Source organism: Nannospalax galili, unplaced genomic scaffold, assembly GCF_000622305.1.
Source record: "Nannospalax galili isolate Female #2095 unplaced genomic scaffold, S.galili_v1.0 scaffold180, whole genome shotgun sequence".
Taxonomy (NCBI): Eukaryota; Metazoa; Chordata; class Mammalia; order Rodentia; family Spalacidae; genus Nannospalax; species Nannospalax galili.
Window position 1 is genome coordinate 1,152,473 of NW_008348199.1, and position 17,828 is coordinate 1,170,300.

The following is a 17,828-nucleotide window of genomic DNA, read 5'->3' on the forward strand; positions in this document are numbered from 1 at the left end:
CGCGCCCGCGGGACTCCGGGCCGGGCCGCCCGCGCTGCCCGCCGCCTCCCGGGAGCCTGCGGACGGCGCGGAGGCCGAGGAGCGCTCGCTGCAGCACATGCTGCGCGCCATAGCGGAGGAGCGCGGCCGCCTCAGCCTGCGTCGTGAGGTCTGCGGCCTCGGTGAGTGACAGGGCCGGCGGTGCGCGCCTCCGGGTGCGCGGGTCCCCGCGCGTGTGTCCTGCGTGTCCACCTCCGCGCGTGTGTCTGCGTGCCGAGCTCCGCGCGTCCCGGTGCGCCCCGTCCTCCATGCGGCCCAATGGCCCGGCACCTGACCTGGGTGTCCGCATCTCAGCCTCGCTTTTCGATACCTCAGGACCTGTGTCTCCCGGTCTCTTAAGGCTTCCCGGGTTCGGTGTTGTCCCCCGGCCGTCCGGATGTCGCTCCCATCTCCCCGTTCCTCTTCGTGGTTCTGAGAGTCGCCCTTCCTTCTCCAGGAAGACCCGGCGGCCCCGTTGCTGCTGCAGGAAGTGTGGATTTGGGGCGATTTGGGGAACCCTTAGTCCCGCTCGCAAGATAGTGCGCCCTGGCCGCAGGGAGGGCCGAGTCTCCTGCTTTGCCTTTGTCTTTCTGCACCCAACGCCCTCGTCTCCATTAGCTTTACCGGGACCTGTTGGGCCTCTGCCCCCTAAACCCACCTAGTTGGCACAGGAAGCAGGGCTGATGCCTCTCGGGCGTGTGATTCTGGTCTCAGAAGTCATCCATCTGCTGGGCGGGGTGGGCAGCCCCATTGTTTGAAAGGACCTGGGACTGCAGGTGTGGGTGGGGTCTCTCTGCTTGCATGTGAGGTAATGCTTCACTGATGGATCTGCCCAGACCCACGCAGCAGGAGCCCCCTCCCCTGTATTCTCGGGTTAGTCATTTTCTCCATGAGAAGACCCCTCCCTTCTTCGTGCAGGGAATGACTTCATTCCATATTCCATGTTGTCAGTACCCCTCTCCCTAATCTCCTCGTCTGGACTCGGGGTTTCTGAGGTGGGTGACAGACTCTACCAGTGCCCCAAAGCCCCCAGAAAGGCCACAGGGTAGCAGGTACCTCCCAGTGCCAGGCGCTCAGGGTCCCTTTCTAGGCCACGCCCAGGAGAAAGGGAAATGAATCTGAATCCTCCCTCTTGAGGGGACGGGCTTGGTACCAGGCCTTCCCGGGCAGCAAGGTCCAGGTCAGCCTGCCCAGAGTGGAGCTCTCCTGTCAGGCAGGTGTGCCCACCCAAGGGTGTCTTCTGAGGTGGGGGTGGATGAGAACACAGATTTCAGTGGTTTCCTCTCTGTAAAGGTGTCCACATAATAGTTTGGAACAGAATTGGAGTATCCTCATTCATGGATTCAGCAAATAGGCATTGAGTGCCTACTGTGTGCCAGCCTGGTGTGCCCAGCTTGTCAGCTGGCACAAGCTTGTCAGCTGGCACAGAATATCTGAACTGGGAGGAGTCTGAGGGACCATGTGTTGTAAGCCCCTCAGCCATTCGAACCCAGTGGCTCCAGACAGGCCCTCCCCCCACTGCACATTGCCCTGCTGTCCCCTGATGGTCTTGACCTGAGAACATCATCTCTTCTGTCTCCTACACAGTCTCCTAGACCTTCCTAGGAGCAGTAAGCCCAGCATCTGGCCTCTCCTGGACACTGACTGCATACTAGGTGCTGTGTGCATGTTCTGCCAGTTTAACCTGACACAGTGTCCCCATTGCCAAGCAGGAATATAATCTCATCTGTGAGGACCCTTGTCTGGGCAGCCAATGAGGAAGTGGCAAGGCTGGCTGACCCCTGACTTGTCTGACCCCAGAGCCTCCCCACACCAGGCCTGCTGTTCCTGTAACTCACATAATTACCTCTTCTCACTTCTCTCCCAGCCTCCATTCCTCCCTCACATTGCTGTGCTCTCCCTGTTACCTGGTGTCTGGACTCGGTCCCTGCAGTGCTCTGCAGCCCTGGGCATTTATGTGTACTGTGTGGGAAACTGCCTCTGCTCCGTAGGCGCTGCAGGTCCTTTAAGGCTCCTAGGCATGTTGCCTGGAATGCCTCCCTGTTCCTTCTGTCTTGGATGATCTCTTAGGTGATTGGGATGGCTGTAGTGCTGAAATAGGTTCTATGGCTATCCCTCCACCTAGCAAGTGAGCGCCTTGAAGACATTGCTCGGTCTGGACTCAGTACTTGACATGGGGCAGGTGAAGAACAGGTGCCCAGTGAGCATGCAGGGAACAAATGAAAGCAAAGGGCTGGATGGCCAAGGCAGGTGGGGCCTTTACTTCTTAAGAGGGGCCTGCTCTCCGTTTTCCACATGAGAAACCTGATGCTCAGAGAGGGAGGGGTGAGCTTACTGCCCAAGTCGGGTCCGGGCCGTGTATTAATTTTCACATAGCTGTAACAAAATACCTGACAAAAGCAAGTTGAGGTAAAAAGGGTTTATTTTGGCTCATGGTTCAAGGGCACCATCCATCATGGCAGTTCCAGAAGGCGTGGTGACAGGAACTTGAGGTCATTACATCCACAGTCAGGAAGCAGAGCGAGATGGATGCTTGCGTCCCGCTTTCTTTGTTTTTTGTTTCTTGAGACGGTCTGACTTTGTAGCCCAGGCTGAACTTGATCTCACAGAGATCTACCAGCCTCTCTCTGCCTTCTGAGTGCTGGGATTAAAGGCATGTGCCACCATGCCTGGCCTTCACCTTTTTTTTTTTTTTTGACAGGGTCTCCCTTGTAGCCCCAGCTGTCCTGGAACTCACTCTGTAGGGTGGGTCTTTCCGCACACAGTAACCCAGCTGTTCTCGACATGCCCAGAGGCTTGTTTCTTAGGTGATTCTAGATCAGCCTTAACAGCCACAGGTCTGATGGTTGGCCCACACACCCAGAGCATAGGACCTCAGAACCCTGTCAGAGTCCTTTACACCTGCTCCAGCTGGTGCAGGCAGTCAGTTTACCCTCCCAGTCTGTGGAGTCAAGATTAATTTTTGCTTTGTTTTGTTTTTGTGTTTCTGTTTTGTCTCTTGGGTTCTAGCTTGCCAACCATCCTCATAACTGTGACAACCTGTTGGATTTATAAATAAACTTATTTCCTGGTGCTGGAAATTGAAACTAGAGCCTCATGCATGCTAAGCACATGCTTTATCACTGAGTAGCACCACCAGCCCATTCTAAATTATTTTAGGTGCTTAATTAAAGCTTAGGTTACTCTAAGCTGTGCTGTGTCCTCTGAGACTGTCCCCGCCCCCCAGGTTGTTCTCAAGGAACCTTTGGACAAGCTGCTATCATGTCTGAGTCACTGTTACAAGATGGGCCCTTCCCGAGTAAGGATGGTCACTTGGCTTTTGTGATGACAGGCATCTTGTAGCTGCAAACCTAATTTTTTACTCTCTTCTATGGTGGCTCTGCAGGAACATTTTTTGCATACTTGCCATCTGTGTGCCAGGGGTTGAGGCTGCTCCCTGCTTTATGAGAGGGCACCATCTCGGGGAGGGAAGCCAGGAGAGCAGGTACTGCTGGGTTATGGAGCAGCTCTGCTGGAAGCAGTCACTGCTGTGACCGCACAGGCAGGATTTTGATGTTGCTTCCACAGGAAACTGCTGGTGGCTCTGTAGTTTCTGAGGAGCTCTGTTCTCCCTGAACTGGCATGGGTCAGGTGATTCAGAGCCCTGGCATGACATGAAGTCATCTGGATGGGTGGCTGAAGCCTGCTGCTTCTCCTGGGCATGGGGGTTTCTCCAGGACCCTGAGTGGCAGCACAGGCAGGCTGCTCTTCAAGGAGGCAGTGTACTTCACCAGCCAGTGTAAGCTCTGAGGGGCTGCGTCTGCTGCTTGACTTTGGCCCTGTGTTGGCTCAGCGCCTGATAGGGGGTGGAAGGGTCCTCTCTCTGTCTACAGTGCTGCAGATCAAAAAGAGCATTTGGGGGGCTGGAGAGATAGATTGCTCAGTAGTTAGAGCACTGGCTGCTCATGCAGCGGACCCAGATTTGGTTCTTAGCACCTGCATGGCAGCTAAAACTGTAACTCCTGTTCCAGGGGATTCCACACCCTCTTCTAACCTCTGAGGGCATTGCACGCATGTGGTGCAGCGAAACATATTTTTTTAAAAAATTTAAAAAGTAGTGTTTTGTGCTCATTCTTTGAGTTTGCCTTGAGTTTTTCTGGGATAGGTCTCATTGTGTTGCTTGGAACACAGGTTTGGAGAGGCAGTATCATGCTCTCAAGGGCAAGGGTAGAAAGTGGCAGGATATATCTGAGCCCAGGCTCTTCCTAGCTTTGTGCGTGGAGGTCCACCCAGACCTGTCCTCAGTATGCCAGCAGCCCGGCCAGTTTGGGGCACATAGCTCCCTGGCTGACATAAGCAGGGAAGGCTGCGAGCTCCCCGCCAGCCAGAGGGGGTCACAGAGACAGTAGCTAGGGTCACTGTGCTGTCCAGGGGGAAGAGTTTGTGAAAGGCCTTGGCCTTTGGATGTGGCTGTGACTGGGTGGTAGTTCCTGTATGGAAGAGCAGAGGCTGGTGGCTTGGAGGGGACTGTGGGAGTTGAGGGTGGAGCAGTGGTTTGGGTCGAATGGCTGAAAATTTGGTACTTCCCAGGACTGGCCTCTAGGAGCTTTGCAGATGTGACCCTGGGCCTGGGCCTGGGCTTGTGTCAGTGCCTAGAACTGTGCACACTGTGTGCAGTGGACCAGCTGCCTTGCACCTGTAGTGTTTCCTGTAGCCCTGCCCCTGTGGAAGGAGGCTCTGCTATCACCCCCATTTCGCAGATGAGGAAGCTGAGTTTCAGAGCAGGTGGACTCTCTCAAGGTCAGAAAGCTGGGAGGCCTGAGCAATTTCAGCTGAGGCCAGTGAGAGGCACCATGGAGAGGATTCATGCTGGGGAGCAAGAAAGAGGGAGGCGGGGAGACTGCTTTTCAGTGAGCCCTGTTCTGGGGCTGTACCCACTGTGTACCAGGCCCCTGGTACCACCTTTTGAATTGCAACAAGCCTTGTGTGCCCCCAGCTGGCCTTTTGCCATTTTGACAGGCAGGGATAGCTGGACTTAAGTGGTGACTGGGGATTGTGGGGAGTGTGACTGGAAGGGGAGACTGTGGAGCCTGGCCAAGCACTGCCCCTATATCCTGTCTGAACAACCGGAGACAGATTCTGGGGATATTGCACAGAGAAGTGGTAGGTAGGAAATGAGACATGGAGTCAGCTCCATCTGCTGCAGCTGCAGCTGCTGCGCATTGTAGGAACGTCTGGCTTGGTGTCTGCACATAGAATTTCGAATTTTGTTGAAGAGCTAGAAATAGTTATTAAGAAAGGGAAAGCACTTCAAAGAATGGGAGAGGGCTTGAGAACTGAGGGAAAAGCCCTCAAAGCAACTTGGTAGTCTTGCTCTGAAGTTCAGAATGCCCCAAAGTCACTGGGGTCGGTCTCTCTTGGGCTGACAGTGACCCTCCAACCCTATGGCAGTCAGTACTGGTTGAGGGCCAGCATGGCAGGAGGACGTGTGGCCATTTGGAGTGGTAGCGGGGCTGTTTTCGGTTTCTAGGCCTATTTTAAGGCCTGTGGCTTCCGGCCTCTGCTAGTTCCTGGTGCTGGAGCCACTGGGAAGTTCTCCTGAGATATCCTGTGTCCTTCAGGGGCACCTGAGGACTCCGGGCCTCATACTCTAAACGGGCTGAGGGCACAGCTGCAGGGCCGTCTGAAGTCAGCCTGCGTTACTCTGTTCTGTGGCTTGGTTGAGTCATTTCCCTCTGCTCTGGCTTTCAGTCTTCTGACCTGGGGCTCCCTGTCTCCCTCACGAGTGTCCAGTAAGCCACAAGCTTAGCCCACTGAAGAGAAGCTTTAAGCAGGACACTTCTTAAAAGACACACTCCAAGTTACCAAACAAAATCTGTGCAGTTAAAAAAGCTAATTTGCTAGGCATGATGTTGCACAACTGTAACCCTAGCACTTGGGAGGTGGAGGTGGGAGGTTTGCTGCAAGTTTGAGGTTATTCTAGTCTATACAGTGAGTTTCAGGCAAGCCTGGGCTACTTAAGAGACCCTGTCTCAAAAATTAATATTTGTACATATGTTTATATATACTATATAACGTATGCCACGGAACCTGGAAGACAGGAGCGAGGAAAACCACTACTCAGTCCCTTTGCTCAGGACACACTACTAACCTTTCAGCCTGACCCTCTGATCTTTTTGAAGCCTTTACATTCTTTACAGAAAGTCTCTTATTCGTACTTTTAAAATAACATTCCTGGAACCTTTTCCATGTTGTTCAAACTCCAAACATTATTTAAATGACTAGACAACAGTTGAGTGGCTGTGCCATAATTTACATAATTGGTTTCATCTTGTTGGAAACTTAGCTTGGATCCAGATTTTCACTGTAATAAATAACTTGGAGCAAGCAAACCTCTTTATACATGAATGGGTTTCTGTCTTTGCCTGGAAACTTGGGATGCCACTGTCAGAGTTTGACCCCCAAGAGCTGGGCCCACAGCTGGAGGACAGAGGCTTACTTGTTAAACCATTGGTATGGAGCGGAAAGGTGAGCTACAGTGGGGAGAGCTGCTGTGTGCGAGGAACTGAGGAAGGCACTGCCCCATGAGGCGCCTGGTGTCCTGTTGGTGTGTAATCCTTGTTTACCTTCTTGCCTCAGTGTTCTCTCCCTGGGACCAAAGGCTTGCTCCTGCTTCTGGGAACAGAGGTCAGGTCCCGTGGTTCCCCAGCCATGGATGGTGAAGTCTGGGAGCTGCATATCTGCACCCCTGCCCCCTGTGGCTGCAGTGTACAGCATCTTCTACCCCTCCCTTCTACTCCAGGTTACCCCATTTATGCCTCACCTGGGGCTGCTAAGTGAGCAGCCCCATAAACTATGCCTCATTTCAACCCCATAACAGAGAGAGCTAGGGAGATAGGAACATATTCCATATTTTATAGAAAAACTAACTAATAAAAAGGAGAGGCCCAGAGTGCCAAGTGGTGTTTCTGGTCCACCTTTTCTGTTGTCTTGGGTCTGGCTGTGCTCAGCTTTCTAGGGGGTGGAGTTCTTGACCCAACACCCAAGCCCTGTTCATCCCTGAGGGTCTGGCTTGGCCTGGCAAACTGGCTGTGACTTCCTGGGGAGCAGCCGCAAGAGTAGGTCCCCTGGTGATGTAGACATACCCAGCTTGGGTCCAGAGGGTGAACATGCCTTTGAAGATGCCTCAGGCATGTTCTGACAAGATGTGATCTCCCCAGACATTCCAAATGTTCCTACCTCTGGGCCCATCCCTGCAGCCCCCTAGCTGGAACATTCTCTTCCCCCAACCCCAGACCTACCAGCTTCTGTGCTGAGCACGTGGGGTGTGCTTATGAGCTGGGAAATGCTTGACCTGGGTCAGGGCACTAGGCAGTTGGTGGTACTCACTGGATTCACTTGAATCTCAGCTTCCCAACCTGCCTGCCTTCCTCAGTATACCCACATATTGGTACACCTTGCAGTGCTCCCCAGCCGCCATGTCAATGTGCCCTTGCATGGTCCCACCACTGGGAACCTGGTGTGTGTACTGGGGATAGAACCCAGGGCATGTCAGGCAAACACCCTACCCCTGAGCTGCATCCCAGCCTCTCTGAGGATTTCTAGCCCATTATACCTACTCCTCCTCACCTGGGAATGCGTTTATCCCACAGGGCCTGGAGTCTCTGCTGTTAACATGTTCCCTGTGTGAGCAGGGGCAACACTTAGGGTTGGTGGCCACTGATCTGGAGATAGAACCACTGAGGCTCCTGGGGAGGAGGGGCCTACCTGGGATGCCTGCCTTGCTGCTGTCATCCCTCTTTTTGGCATGGGTGACTGCTCCTTACTCCCTCTTGCCCACTCTTGGACCTACCTGACTAGTTTGCTGACTCTAGCAACACAAACATGCATCCTCATGATTAACATCCCAGAAAGGGTGTGTAGGCAAGTAAGTGGCGTCCTTGGAGTGGCACATCCCCCAACACCCCATCTCCCTCTGCACACAGGGAGATAGAGGTTGCAATCAAGTATAATAGCCCAGTCCCAGCAAATGGGGAGAACTGGGCCAGCCTGCTCAGAAGCCCTATCCCTGGCCAGCACCATTCTGAAGGGTGGGCATTCTAGAATTTTCATTTGGGTTTCTGGTGCCACCAGAGCTGGTGGGGGGTCAGGGAGTATTCACATGGGGCGGGTGGGGAGGCACCACAGTATCATGCTTCCTGGTGCCTAGTTTTGGCTCAGACAGCAGAATGTCCTCTGGGTCATGTCACGGCCCAGCCCTGTTGACTGGCGCAGGCGGGGTGAGTAGGGGAGGCTGCCAGGGGAGCCTGACTGGCTCACACAGCACTTGACCACTGGAGCTGTGGAATGCCTGGCCTTGACCACTCCCTCCTGAAGTCCCATTGGGCAGGTGGAGTTTCCTTACTTCACACAGGCAATAAGGAGCCAGCCATCCTTGAGGATCTCAAGGACTCAGGGCCACTTGGCTGTGGAGTAGAGCAGGGATGTCTCAGCTGGATGTGTCCACTGACTGTCCTTGGGATATGCAGACTTTGGGTTTGGGGTTTAGGGCTTCTTTGAGCTCCCGGGGGTGTGGTTGCCTAGCCAGTAAAGGACCCTTAGCACAGTCTGGGATTGGAGAAGTGACAGCATCAACTCGGGAAATCCCCCTCCTTCTTAATCCTCTTGCTGTATTTGTTGTTGTGTATGTGCATGTTTGTATGTGGGTGTGAAGGCCAGAGGTCAACACAACACTTCTTCCTCAATTGCACTCCACCTTACTTTTCTCCACCCCCTCCTCCTCCTCTTCCTTCTTTTTTTGAAGCAGGGTCTTACTGTATAGCCCAGGCTGGCCTGAACCTCACTATGTAGATCAGGCTGACCTCCAACTCACAGAGATCTACTCTTCTCTGCCTCCCGAGTAGTAGGACTACAGGCATGCATCACCATGCCCAGCTTCTTCACCTTATTTTCTGAGACAGATCCTCTCACTGAACCTTGAGCTAGCCTATTTGTAGATGTCCCGGCCAGCAGGCTTTAGGGATCCTCCTGTCTCTGCTTCCCAGTGCTGGAATGACAGACAGTGTCACCATGCCCAGCCCTTACATGAGTGCTGGGGATCAAACTTAGGTTTTGTTTTATTTTTGAGACAGGGTCATTCTGTAGCCCCAACTGGCCTGGAACTTGCTATGTAGACCAGGCTGGCCTCAATCTCATAGAGACCCACCTGCCTCTGCTTCCTGTACCACCATGCCTGACCAAACTCAGGTCTTAATGCTTGTGCAGCAAGCACTTGACTGCCTGAGCCATCTCTGCATCTTAAAACTTATCAGTCTGGCAAGCACCCAGCTGGCTTAAGGATTTATTTATTTAGGGTGTTTGAGGCAGGGTCTTGCTGTGTAGAGCAGATGGCCCTGGATTTTTATGGCAGTTCTGCCTCAGCCTCCCCAGGACTGGGATTACAGGTGTGAGCCACCATACCTGGCCTTGAGGCTTGCATGCCTGTAGTCCCAGCACTTGGGAGGCAGAGGCAGGCGGAGCTATGTGAGTGCAAGGCCTGCCTGGTCTACAAAGTGAGTTCCAGGCCAGCTGGGGCTGCAGGGAGACCCTGTCTCAAAAAAAACAAAAAAAACAAACAAAAAAGTATTTTTGTGCTGCTGCCAGACGACCAGTGTGTGCTTGGAAAGTGGGGGCCGAGGAGGCTGTTGTTTTCAGCTGCTTTGTGGGCGGCATTGCATTACTGCCAACTCAAGCCCTGTGTGTTTTCGGATGGACTTTGAATGTAGAAAAGGCTTTCCACACTTGGGACAGAGGGGAAGGAAGCAGATGACGTCTCTCGACAGCTTGCATTACCTGTGTGTGGAGTTAGAGTAGAGGCCCAACCTTTACCAGGGGCTCTCACCTCTGTCCTCACTGCAGAGTACAGGGCTGCTGTACTGCTTTTGAGGGCACAGAGACTCAGTGATAGGTCAGTTGTGAGCCAGGTCATCTTTGGCTGGGTTTGTGTAGTTTACTTCTTTCCAAAGTATGACTGCATAGACACCTTTGCAACAGCCGCTATGGGCTGGGAGAGTCTCACCTTCTGTGCTCCTGCTGTCCAGCTTCTAACTTTTTTTTTTGAGATAGGGTCTTGTGTAGCAGCACACATTTACCTCAAGCTCACTGTGTAGCTGCGGATGACTTCTTTAAACTTTCGGTCCTTTGGCATCTTCCTCGATGTGTTGGGATTAAAGGTGTGACCCACCAGATTGGGTTGTATGTGGAACCCAGAACTTTATGCCTGCTGAGCTATATCCAAAGGCCTCCGGTGCACATGTATATGTGTGGTCATTACTGTTGCCTGGGTTGTACAGGTCCTGGTGCCTGACCCCTGGAGACGCAGAACTGAACTGTGCCAGACCCTGCCTCCCAGAGCGTGGAGCTCACCGGGGAGAGAGGGGCTTAGCTGGTGGGCAGGGGGTGATCTTTCATGCCTATAGCTTCCTTCCATACCATTGTGGGACCCGCCCTGACAACACCCCAGAAACCTGGGCCCTGCTGCTGACAGACAATGAACGGTCTTTTTCTCCCTTGAGGAATACGGCTGAGATCTGGGTAACAAAAGCAGATTAACAAGAGAAAAGCACTCAGGTTCATTTAGTGTAAGTTTTAGGTGACGATGAAGGGGTAAAGCTGACCATGTTTCATGCTAGGTCTGATGAAGAAGCAAACAGTTGCTCAGTATGGTGGCTCAGCACTTGGAAGGCTGAGGCAGGATTGCCGAAAGTGTGAGGCCAGCCTGAACTATGTAATGAGACCTTGTCTCAAATAAGCAAGCAGTCCTAAAAAAGCGTGGTTGTATAAGACTATGGTCCGTTGTCAGTACACTGGAGGGTTAGCAGGGCCCCAGCGAGTCCCCTTGTCTTTAGAGGCAAGGGTGTTTCTTTCCTTTGGGCTTAGGGAGGCACTCCCAAGTGAGGTCTCAGGACCTGCTTTGGGGAATGTTGGAGAATTCTTCCTGGGTTGTGTGGGAGAGCTGTAGGGGAGGGTATCTGCCCTCAAATATCAAAGTGCCATATTTTGAAGTAGCTTGTCTGACTGAGCTCCATCACTATCTGCCCTTTGGACACCTATCCCCATGTGAATGTGCCTCCTGGGTCCTCTGGCTCAGCCTGCCCAAGAAAATCCTCAGCCCAACCCATAACCCGTACCTGTTGCCCCTGTGTGTGTAGTGTGTAACAGCTACTGTCTTTATCAGAGCAGCTGCAGCTGTGACTGCTTGCAGAAGACCCACAAGATCAGGCTTGTTGACTGTGCTGCTCCCTCATAGAATGAGGAGGTGGGGAGGGTCCAGCCACTCCCTCCTGCACCTCCTCCTATCCAGTTGTCTCTAATTCCGCACTAATTGCACATGGCCTCTGGTCTCGGGATGTGCCAGACTATATAGACTCTGGGAGATTAACTGGATAGAGGACTCAATCCCTGCTGCTGTGGGGAAGGCATCTTCTGTGCTGCAGTTGAGACTTTCTGATATTGTGGCTGTTTGCCACCAGTGGGCTTCTGGTCACATCTTTAATGCCTACAAAGCAGAAGGCCTGAGACCCCTGGTGACCCAAGTCCTCTAGGAGACTCAGAAGGCTCCTGAGGCTCCTTCTCCCTGATCTCCCTTCTACCCAGAATTGCCATGGTGCCCTGTCTGTTGGAGAGCCTCACCTGTCAGCTGGAGGCCCCTGTGTGGCCTTTTCCTGACTCTGATGGAACTGTCCTCCACTCCCTTCCTTGATTCCTACCACCAGGCCTGTGAACAGACTTCTCCCCCTCCCCCCACCTGTGCTCCCTCCCTAGTCTGCACTACCTACCTCATGTCAGCTCAGTGGATGATTACTGAGCTCAGCTCCATGGGCACATAGGGCAGGTTGTGGGGTGCACTGGGTGGTGGAATGGTCCAAGGCCTCTGTTGCATGGGGAGGGTGTCAGGTCTTGGGGAGCTGGCCCTTGAAAGGGGCTTTCTCTGAGCAAAGCCACGGTGGGAAAGGAGGAGAGAGGATTACTTTGCTGAGCTGATTCAGGGAAGTCACTGTGGCTCTCTGGGCAGAGTGGGACAGGCTACTGCTGTCTGCCTGGCAGGGAACAGGGGCAGACCTAGAGCCTTGCCATTGCAAAGGTGGCCCCTGGGGACTGAGGACGGCCCCTTCCCATCCACTTTTGGTTTTCTTTTATGCAAATGGAGTGTGTCCGAGCTATCAGTTCAAGTTCTGAGACACCTGTTCTGAGGTCTTAACGGCTGTTAAAAACCACACCACCTGTGTGAGATTTGGTTGGCCAGCTGGGCCATCGCTTGGGGCTGTGTGTGCTTGGGGTTCAGGGACAACAGAAATAAGGAAAGACAGATGAGAGGGGTGCATGTCCACCCTGCTCTACTACAGAATTAAACCACTGCCATCTACCACCCTGGAGAGCTGTGACTCTACATTTGGAGCCACAGATATGCCCCACCTCCCACCCCCTTGGAGGTGTGCCCCAAAGGCAGTATCCCGCTTGGCCTGCTTTGACTGCTCCTGACTCAGGAGATCTCAGTCCTGCAGGCCTATGGGGAGTTGGGGCTGGGATTCCTGAGTACTTCTACCTGCCCCCATCTCCTGGGAGTTCTCTCCCTGCAGGGAACCTGGTGGGGTGTATTAGACTGGCTGGACCTGCTTGATGCTGAGGCTGCTGGGCACTGAGGTCATTTTCATCCAGGAACTGTGGCAAGAGCCTGTACATGGTTGGGGTGAGCCCAGGAGGCCAGGTTTTCCCAGACCCCCACCCCTCCACCCCTCGCCCTGCTTCCCCTAGCAGAACACTCCTGCCTTGTGTTCCTACATCTCACCCAAGTGTAGTTCTGGAATGGGGGTGTCACCCCCCTTGGCACATGGAGCCAGTGAGACTCGGGGGTTGACCAGTTGCTTGGGATCCCACAGCAGCAGTGGGGGTGGGGCACCTAACTTTGCTGGACTTCGATACCTGACATGAGCTCAGACACGTCTGGTGCTGTTTTTTTTTGTTTTTTGGATTGGCGCACAAAGAAGCCCCCAGCCCTGGTCTTCAGAGGGCAGAGGGTGGGACCGAGAGGGCCTTTCCCTGAGGAAGCTGCTTAGCAGAGCTAGGAGTGAGTGAGACTGACTTCAGTCAGCAAAGGGGCCCAAGACTGGGAAAGGTGTGATTGGGTTTGTTTTACCCCCAGAGGGAGTAGCTTAGTAACTTGAAGGTGGGAAAGACCTTGGGGTCCTGTTTTGTGTGGCTGTTTATCTGAGCACTGGGAAGCACTTAGTGCACTTGGGCCTGTGGAGCCCGTAGCAAGCTGCTGCTGGACCTGGCGTGGACATGACATAGTGCACAGACAGCTACATGGATCGGCCTGGGCTTTCTGGATACTTGCCCAGAGCCTGGCAGTGAGTGGGGTGGAGAAATGAGTGAATGGGTATGCTGGCCTGAGTTCCCAGCCTGGGTCCTGGCTTCTGTCCTGGGCAGCACTGGGGAGGGTGGGCCTGGGCATCTGTGACTCACCCCGTGCCCTGTGGCACACAAGTGTAAGCTAGAGGATGGAAATAGTGGGTGGTCCATGGAAAAGTGACCTCCAGCCCAGGGGGATGGGGGCACTGGTGCTGACTTGTAGCTTCTCATCCCTTGAGGTGTCAAGGTGTCACGGAAGGTAAGAACAGCTCAGGAGAACAAATGGCAGTCAGAGCCAGTTTTCTTAGGAATTCAGATAAAGCCACCGTGGGGGTGGTGAGCCCAGAGACCCGTTGGCTTTTGAGATATGCCAGGGAGTATTGCAGTGGTCCAGGGGCAGGCCCCCCTTATGCTGGTCACGGGATCACATGGGTGGTTTTGTGACTGCTGCGGCAGAGGGAGATAAAGGACAGCTTTGTGGGCACTGGGATCCTGCAGGCTGCCCTTGTTGAGCAGCATAGACTCAAGGTCTGTTTCCTAACTGGGAAGTGGGTTATTAGGGAGAGCACAGGGTTGTAAGATTGAACGTTCTGCAGTTCTGAGAAGGTGCTTGAGCAGGCCTGGCTGATGGGGGTTTAAAATGGTGTGTTAGGGCAGCCTTGGGGACTCAGCGTTCATCCTACATTCATGTATTTAACATCACATTCACTGGCTGCCTACCGTGACCCCTGTTCCCCACAGATGAGACTAGCAAAGAGCTGCAGGATGGCCTTGCAGGCAGACATGGGCAGCAGCCTGACCTTGCCACAAAGCAGCAGTGGCATCTCTGAAAGATGACTTAGCCTTGAGCCTCAGTTTCCCAAGTGACTGAAGATCAAATGAGGGAGGCAGCCTAGAGCGGGCACTCGGAGGTGAAGGGATTGAGTGCTAGGAAGTCCGAGGCACATCAGGAAAGACCCTTTGGGTCAGAGAGAGCCTGGAGTTGGGGTGTGATCCAGGTGGATCCCAGGAAGTAAGGACAGAACTTCTCAGAGGGAGCAGACACCTGCCACTAAAGGAGACCTGGTCACCCAGGAGGTATCTCAGGGAAGTGGGGCAAGGCTGGTTGCTATATTTGGGATCCACGGGGCAGACTCATGAGGGCTGTCTGGAGATCCTTTCATGTAAAGTGAAGGAGCCTTGACTTCCTGAAGGAGATGCTGGGGCAGCTCAGCCTGATTTGGCCTCCACTTCCCCAGAGCTGATATAAGTGCTTGCTGTCATGCTGTCTTATGTGGGTTCTGGGAGATTGAACTCAGGTCTTCATGTTTGCGTGGCAAGCAATTTACTGACTGAGCCATCTTCCAACCCGTTTGATTCATTTTGTTTTTTGTGGCAGGGTTTCAATTGTAGCCAAGGCTGGTCTCAAATTCTTAGTCCCTCTGCCCCCTCCTGAGTGTTACTATGTAGCCAAGGCTAGTCCCAAGAAAGCACCCCATGCTTCCCTTGGGATTTCTCACATGGACACCTTATTGACTAGTTCTTCACCCTGGGCCTCCTCAGGGCAGCCTGGCCTCCTTGGCCAGCTTCATTGTGCTTTGTGCCCCAGAAAGGGAGGGCCTCAGCCCCTAGGCACAAGTTGATGAAAGACCTTTTGAGGCCACAGAGGCCTATTCATCCTGCCCAGAGGACCAAAGGTCATCTTGGACTCTCCCCAAAGAGAGTTGACACCCCCCCACACACACTGTTGGAAGGTATCCAAAACCCAGTAGAGTCCACTTTAGACCAAGTGCACGCTCAGGAGAACCTTATCCAGGTGCCCATGGTTGGGCCCAGGCCAGGCACTAGCATGGACAGGCCCAGCAGAGAGACTGTCTCAGTGCCCCTCCCCCACCACACACACTCCACTCCTGTTCTTGCTGCTGGGTCCTTCCCTGCCCCCTGGGACCAACCCTTCCCCAGGACAGCTGCTTGGTCACCTCCCCTTTGCCTTAGCTTGTAGTTCACACTGAGCCCCAGAGAACCTCCTCTCATTGGGGAGCTGCTGGCAGCTAGGCCAGGGCGTGTGACCATCCCGTCTTCCCTCCTGCCCAGATCTGAGCACCATCTGCCAATGGCCTCCATCGTGGGTACTTGTGGATGCTCCACACCCAGCAGGGGTGAGTACTGGGTTCATGCTGGGTTCATAGTCCAGCTGAGGCCAGCTGTGCCCCCGGGCAGCCTCTCCTATCCCTGCTTGTAAAACAAAGCCTGCTGTAGCGATTATAAACTTGCTGCCCGAGTTTTGGAAAACAGGAAGGAGCTGCATCACTCCGGACAAGCCACTGTGGCCATCTGGGGTGCTTCTTTTCAAAAAACTTAGTGTTCTCCTAAGTGTTTATGTAAGGACGAGTTTTATGTTCTGGTTCCCTTCCCCAGCATAAGCATTTTTCCAGTAATTAAGTTTTATTAAACTCTGGCATTAATAACTGTAGTTCCTAAAAAGGTCTTGATTCCTTTTTTTCCTTTTGTGTGTGTGTGTATCAGTGCATGTGGAGGCCAGAGATTGATGTTGGTTGCTCCATTTTATTTTTATTTTTATTTTTGAGACAGGATCTGGCTTTGTAGGCCTGGGTGATCTGGAACTCACTATGTAGACCTGGCTGGCCTTGCACTCACAGAGATCTGCCTGCCTCTGCCTTCTGAGTGCTGGGATTAAAGGCATGTATCACTAGCTCCACTTTAGTTTTTGAGACAGGGTCTCTCACTGAGCCTGGAACTAGCTGATCTGGGTAGACTGGTTGGCCCACAAACTCCAGGTATCTGCCTGCCTCCACTTCCCCAGAGCTGATATAAGTGCTTGCTGTCATGATGGCTTATGTGGGTTCTGGGAGATTGAACCCAGGTCTTCATGTTTGCGTGGCAAGCAATTTACTGACTGAGCCGTCTTCCAACCCGTTTTGATTCATTTTGTTTTTTGAGGCAGGGTTTCAATTGTAGCCAAGGCTGGTCTCAAATTCTTAGTCCCTCTGCCCCAGCCTCCTGAGTGTTGGGGTCATAGGTGGGCACCATGTCCAGCTATTTTGGTTATGTTTTCAGTAATGAGCTTACTCAGGGTACAAAATTCAAAATGTAAAAAAAAAAGCAAAAGCCGGGCATGGTGGCGCACGCCTTTAATCCTAGCACTTGTGAAGCAGAGGCCAGCCTGGTCTACATAATGAGTTCCAGGATAGCTGGTGCTACAGGGAGACCCTGTCTCAAAAAACAACAAAACAAAACAAACCCACAAAATTCAAAATGTGTGAGAAGATTCTTAAATGAAAAACCCAGCTAAGAATATGACTTAGTGGTAGAGTACTTGCCGGGCATGCACAAGGCCCTGGGTTTGGTACCCCTCTCAAATTTTGTCTGTCTGTTTTTAGGGCCAGTGAGATGGCCCAGTGGGTAAGGGTACTTGCCACCAAGCCTGATGGCCTGAGTTCTATCCCCAGAACCCACATAGTAGGAGAGAACTGACTCTCAAAATTTGTTCTTGGACCCTCCCATGTGTACTATTCCTGTCTCTCCCCACCCCTGCAAATAATAAATTTAAAAAATTAAAGAGGCTGGAGAGATGGCTTAGCGGGTAAGAGCACTGGCTGTTCTTGCAGAAGACCTGGGTTCGAATCCCAGCACCCACATGGCAGCTAACAACTGTCCGTAACTCCAGTTCCAGGGGATCCGACAGCCTCTTCTGTTCTCTGAGGGCATTGCATGACACGGGTGCATGTACTTACATGTGGACATAACACTCACACATAAAAATAATAAAATATTTTTAAAATTTTTTTAAGAAAAAGAACTCAAGCCTTCTGTGTCAGCTACTTTTCTTGTTGCTCTGACAAAATACCAAAACAAGTTAGGAAGGAACAGAGGGATGGAGGGATGGAGGTGGGGAGGGAGGGGGGAGCAAAAGGGGGGAGGAAAGAAGCAAGGAAGGGAGGGAGGAAGGAAGGAAGTGTGGGTTTATTTGGGCTCATGGCTTAAGGGGTTATAATTCATTATGATGTGAAGACCTGGTGGCAGGAGGGTGAGGCTGGGCCTACATGGCTGTAAGTCAGGGACAGAGCGAGGGGTGCTGGCTCTCAGCTAGCTTTCTTCTTTCTCTCTTCTTTCCCTATTTTTTAGAAATATTTCTTTTAGGGCTGGACGTGGTGATACATGCCTTTAATCCCAACACTCGGGAGGCAGAGGCAGGCCTATCTCTGTGAGCTCAAGGCCAACTTGACCTACATAGAGAGTTCCAAGCTAGTTGGGGCTACAGGGAGACCCTGTCTCAAAAAACCAAACCTAAACAAATGAAAAAAGGAACAGTACTGAGGCCTTCAGGGAGCTTAAGTTCTGGCACAGTGACTTTGTTAAGACGTCAGATCGGATTCAGAATAAATTACTCTCTTTGAGGCAAAAAAAAAAAAAAAATCTGTTTTGTTAAACAGAATACTTTG

At 52.7% G+C, this 17,828-nt stretch overlaps 1 protein-coding gene across 2 annotated transcripts in view; it reads left to right on the forward strand.

Moving 5' to 3' along the window:
- The first annotated feature begins 6 nt into the window (after positions 1 to 6).
- Positions 7 to 17,828, forward strand: part of Kiaa0930 (KIAA0930 ortholog) — a 41,405-nt gene continuing 23,583 nt past the window's right edge. Inside the window, exon 1 of one of the 2 annotated variants that reach the window (XM_008844704.3) lies at positions 7 to 161. In XM_008844704.3, the coding sequence (XP_008842926.1) occupies positions 98 to 161 (64 nt within the window). In that variant the 5' untranslated portion in view covers positions 7 to 97. Of the gene's footprint in view, positions 162 to 15,463; positions 15,525 to 17,828 lie in introns of those variants that run through there. The other variant, XM_008844703.3, reaches the window with a different exon arrangement.